Source organism: Loa loa, assembly GCF_000183805.2.
Source record: "Loa loa unplaced genomic scaffold supercont3.334, whole genome shotgun sequence".
Lineage (NCBI taxonomy): Eukaryota > Metazoa > Nematoda > Chromadorea > Rhabditida > Onchocercidae > Loa > Loa loa.
In genome coordinates this window covers 70,662-75,472 of record NW_018108514.1, presented here as the reverse complement: position 1 = coordinate 75,472, position 4,811 = coordinate 70,662, and the positions used below count along the sequence as shown (strand labels likewise).

The 4,811-nt window shown below is 22.9% G+C and overlaps 1 protein-coding gene across 1 annotated transcript; it reads left to right on the top strand.

Annotated features, from left to right (window-relative positions):
- Positions 1-768: 768 nt before the first annotated feature.
- On the top strand, positions 769-4,505 carry LOAG_12706 (hypothetical protein; the record flags this gene model as incomplete). Its single annotated transcript, XM_020448588.1, has 7 exons — positions 769-905; positions 1,190-1,367; positions 1,994-2,115; positions 2,848-2,929; positions 3,076-3,228; positions 4,097-4,276; positions 4,488-4,505. Coding segments are annotated over 7 exons (870 nt in total), but the record flags the coding sequence as incomplete, so codon positions are not given.
- Between the last annotated feature and the right edge of the window lie 306 nt (positions 4,506-4,811).

Below are 4,811 nucleotides of genomic sequence, written 5' to 3'. Positions count from 1 at the left end.
GTTATTTGTTGTTGTTTGTTGCTTGCTTATTGTTATTGTCGTTGTTGTTGTTGTACTTGTTGTTTGTTGCTTTTTTGTTTTTTTTTTTGTTGTTTGTTGTTGTTGTTGCTTATTGACTTATTGATGTGTCATTTAAAATTGTTCTATACATTGTTGTATTCCTCTGTTATGTTTATTATTTGAGGTTTATGCAAATTTGAAATGCTAATTGAAAATACTTGCTGATGAGCCATTCAAAATATTACATTTTATAAAAATTTTTATGTTATATTTTGTATTTTTCGTTAAGAGAAAGAAATTCTATCAATAAAAATTCGCATTGTTAAATCGTACTGAAATGAAACGATGAACAAACATTGTCCTAAAATTTGAAATTTTTCAAATTGTCCCTTTTTATAGGAAATTATTTGTCATTTGAATTCAACAATAAACAACGCATGAATTATGAACATTTTGGTAAGCCTATTGCTTGAATTAATTAAAATTGGGCGATGATAAATCCAATAACATTCATTTCATACAAAATTTAAATATTAGTGAACAACTGAAACTGGAAGAAGACAATTTAATAATATCCGTTCCGGACAAAAATTTGCAAATAAATGGGTAGTAATTTATAAATTTTTAATGCAATTTGTTTGAATATTTCTTAAAATTATTTATTTTTTTTTTTTTTTACTCCTTCCTTTTTCCAATTTCTTTTTTTTTTCATTTTCTAAACTATCCAAGAATAAAACAATGATAATTTTCATTCAAGTAATATTTCAGATAACACTATTTCTGACAATATTATCATCATATCCGGTGAATATTAGCGCCATATTGCGGCAAAATTCACCCGGAAGGCCATTATCATCCTTTCCGCAATGCGGAAATTATATGTTTGATGTTGAAACCGCTGGACGGTAAACTATTGAAATTTTTTTTTGTATTAAAAAAAAAAAATTGTAACGTAGCCATTTGGTTATATTCATTCGTTTAATCTAAAATATTTCAACCTTTCTTTTTTTTAAATATACAAATTAATTATTCAATTATTTGTATTATATATAATGTAATTTACTTATTTAGTCCAAATACTTTTTTTTTCTTAATTAAAAATTTTAAATAAATAATTTTGTGAACAAAAATGATTACATATGATATATTTTTAGCCATTTCCATGAAATTCTCTTCCTCATTTTTATAGAGTTAATACAAACGATTTCAATCCTATTTTACGATCCTATGGACAATTCGGCTCTTCCGGTTTTAAAATACGATTCAACAGGAATGCATTCAATTATGCCAGTTTAGTAATTGCACAAATGCTAAATCAAGAGATACGGAACGCTCGAATACCATCATTCACTCAATGCATTCCGGAAGTATGCCAATGTTTCGCCGAATTTAATTTAAATTTTAGATACTAATTTTTTTTTTTTTTTTTTAATATCACAAACATAAAACAAAATATATGCAGAGAATTTACCATGGATATTGTAAAATAAGAATATCTTTAATATTTTATTTTCATTAACAATTCCTAGAGTAATTCCATTTTCGAAATCTTAATTTCCAATTATTCATGAATTTTAAGTTAGAATCAAATCAAAATTTAAAATTAATCAAAACAAATTTTAACAATATGCATTAATTGTAACTTTCCCTCATTAAGGAGAAATAATAATGTCACATGTGTCACATGCATTCATACGTATCTTTTAATTATTCAAATTTTGACATCATTTCTCTTTTTAAACTATATGATTCAAAACGGAAAAAAAAAGGATCAATAAAATGAATTTGAAGTAAAATTTTAAAATTACAAATTTACTTAATTTAATCATTTATTGCTTTTTCTTTAATTAAATTCACTTTTTTTTTTTAAAATTAACCATTTATTAAATTTATTTCGTCGTTTATTATTTGTTATTTCAACTGATAAGATTATTCCTATCATATCAATAATTATTCTCATGGTTGTTTTACACAAATAATTTTTTTTTTTTAGGTTAATGGATGTGCATTTCTTACAAATATATTGATAACAAATTATCGATGTGCTCAACATGTCACATTATTTCCAGTGTCACATAATGAAATTGCACTCAGTATACAAAATTTTGATTTAAGGTTATCTTATTCTTTGATAATTTATTACAAAAAAAAAAGAAATAAAAATTAAATGAAAGTTGAAATAAGAATGAAATCGAATTTTGCATACAGGAAAAGATAAGATAATGATCTTTATCAGTTAGTTTAATAATTTCGTAATGCATTTAATCTTCCAATCATTTTCCGGATTCACATTTAATTATTACCTGTTCGAAATTTGAAATTGATCAGATTCTAACTAAAAATTTGAGGAACAAAAGCTTTTCTCTTGCATATTACTCTAGGCTTCATTACATAAATGTTTCTGGCTCTTTCTATACTTGGCCAAACAATCTATCCATGGATTGTTATTAAGAGCAAAAACAGCTTACTCGTAATTAAATGGATTCAATGCTTCATGACAAATATGACATTTTAGTTTAAGCTATCAATAACACGATGTTATGCTATTGATAGCTTAATAATCGTGGACCATTTTTTAAATAAATCTTTTATTAAAATTTTGTTATTTAAAAATTTAATTTATAAATTAAAATTTTTCATAAAAGCTTTTATCGCCCTTTTTTTTCGATTTAACTTTCCAAATAATTTTTGCATTATTGTTTAATTTTGCTTAATTATTTTAAAGTTTTGTTGTAAGTTTGAATGATTCTCTTTTACCGTTGAAATTTTAACATTTTTCAAATTTCACTTTAAAATTTTATTACTCAATTGAAATTTATAATTTAATTTTTTTTTTGTAAATTTCAGTTTGAGCGGACAACTTGGCGGACAAGTTATTGTCTTATTGCCATTACCACTTTGTGGAACATTATGTATTGATGCTCGACAGGTTTCCTTTTTTTTTCTAACAATTAACTTTTTAACCCATCTATTAATTTGTAAAAATTTTCGTTTTAATTCAAAAATGAAAAAATTCAAAAAATGAAAAAAAAACTTTAAAAGATTTTTTTTTTACCATAAAAAGATTGATTCTAGATATCGGTTTCATTACAAATAGCAATTGAACGAAATCCGTATAATGGTGCGGCATATGTTCGTATGACAAAATGTTCGTTGACACTTGGATACTTAAATATGCATATTGTTAATGGTGGTCTAATTGGTGAAGTTATCAATAATAATTTTCGGGTAATAATTGAATTTTTTTTTGGAATTGAAATTAATTTAAAATTTGGAAATTAATTAATAATTACATAAATTTTTTTGTTAATAAATTAAAATATGCTATTGTAGTAGAAAATATGTAATGAATAACTGATTATGCATTAGTATAATAAAACAATTGACTAAATTCATTTAATTGATTAATTAATTAATTAGGTATAATTTGAAACTTAATGGTTAAAACAATAATTTGGTAAATTTTTTATTAGTTATAGATTGGAAGGTGTACTGTCATAATGAAAAATATCTCGCGAGCAACTGTAATTTTAATTGCAATAAAGAATCAACTTAATTTCGTTCAATCAGTTAATTGGATGATTAATTAATTAATATATTAATTTATATATACTAATATATTAATTAATTTTCATATTAATATATTAAGATTAATCAATATAAATTAGAAGTAGTGAATTTTAAATGATTGCATTTTTTTTAATGATTAAAAATTTTAAACGATTAAAAAATCTACTATCATAGTGAAAAATATCTAAGGAATAACTAATTTCATTAAAAAATATCTAAGGAATAAATTAATCGTTATCCTGAAAGGGATGAAAATTCTTGTCATATTTCATAACAGGTTATAAATTAAACTTTTAGTATATAAATAATGAAATAAATTTTTTTCCAAATTAATTAATGAATTGAATTGATTAACTTAATTGAAATTAAACTGTTAAATTCCCTATATTGTATTAGTTTATTAATAATTTTCATTCTCTTCTTTTTATTATAATAATCAAACTTTTTTTTTTTAAATTAATAATAATTGAATGTATACGAAAAATTATATGAAAAAGTTTATTTTTTAAAATTTTTAAATTTTTAGAGTAAAATTATATCACAAGCATATGCAACATTGCCGGGGAAATTTTGCAGTATGATACCATCATTACTTGATCAACATGTTAATTCACGATTAATTAATATACCACAAATGATTCCAATTACACAAATGATTTCATATGCTTCTTTCCTGATCAATAAACCGAAAAAGTTACCGGAATATGTAAGTGTAATTTGTTTCCAACCGTTTTCTTCATCCAAAATATTTGAAAATTGTGGTTTCATTTGAAAGAGAGAAATTGAATTCCGGAATAGCAAAAGCAACACAATATTTTTGAAGTAATTATTGCCTGAAAATTTATTTACTTTTGCTATTCCATTAGATGCATATTTTAGGTCTTAATTATTTTAGATTTTTTCATTTTGAATTTTAGACCTTTAGATATATATGAAAATTTTTTAAATCTTAATTAACTTTAGTAAATAAGCAAAGAAAAAAAAATGTCCTCAAATATTTCATTTTAATTATAACAATCAGATCAAAATTTCATGCAATAATTAATTTATGTAGTTTAAGTTTTCAAATTTTTACCAAAGTACTTGATAATATCTTATCAGTAGATATAATTATCAATGTATATCAAGTGAAGATACATACCTCCTAAATACCTAATTGATTATTAGATAATAACTATTTGTTGGAAATTACCGAACAATTGATGTAACTAATAGTCAAATAAGAAAAGGAACAAAAAAAA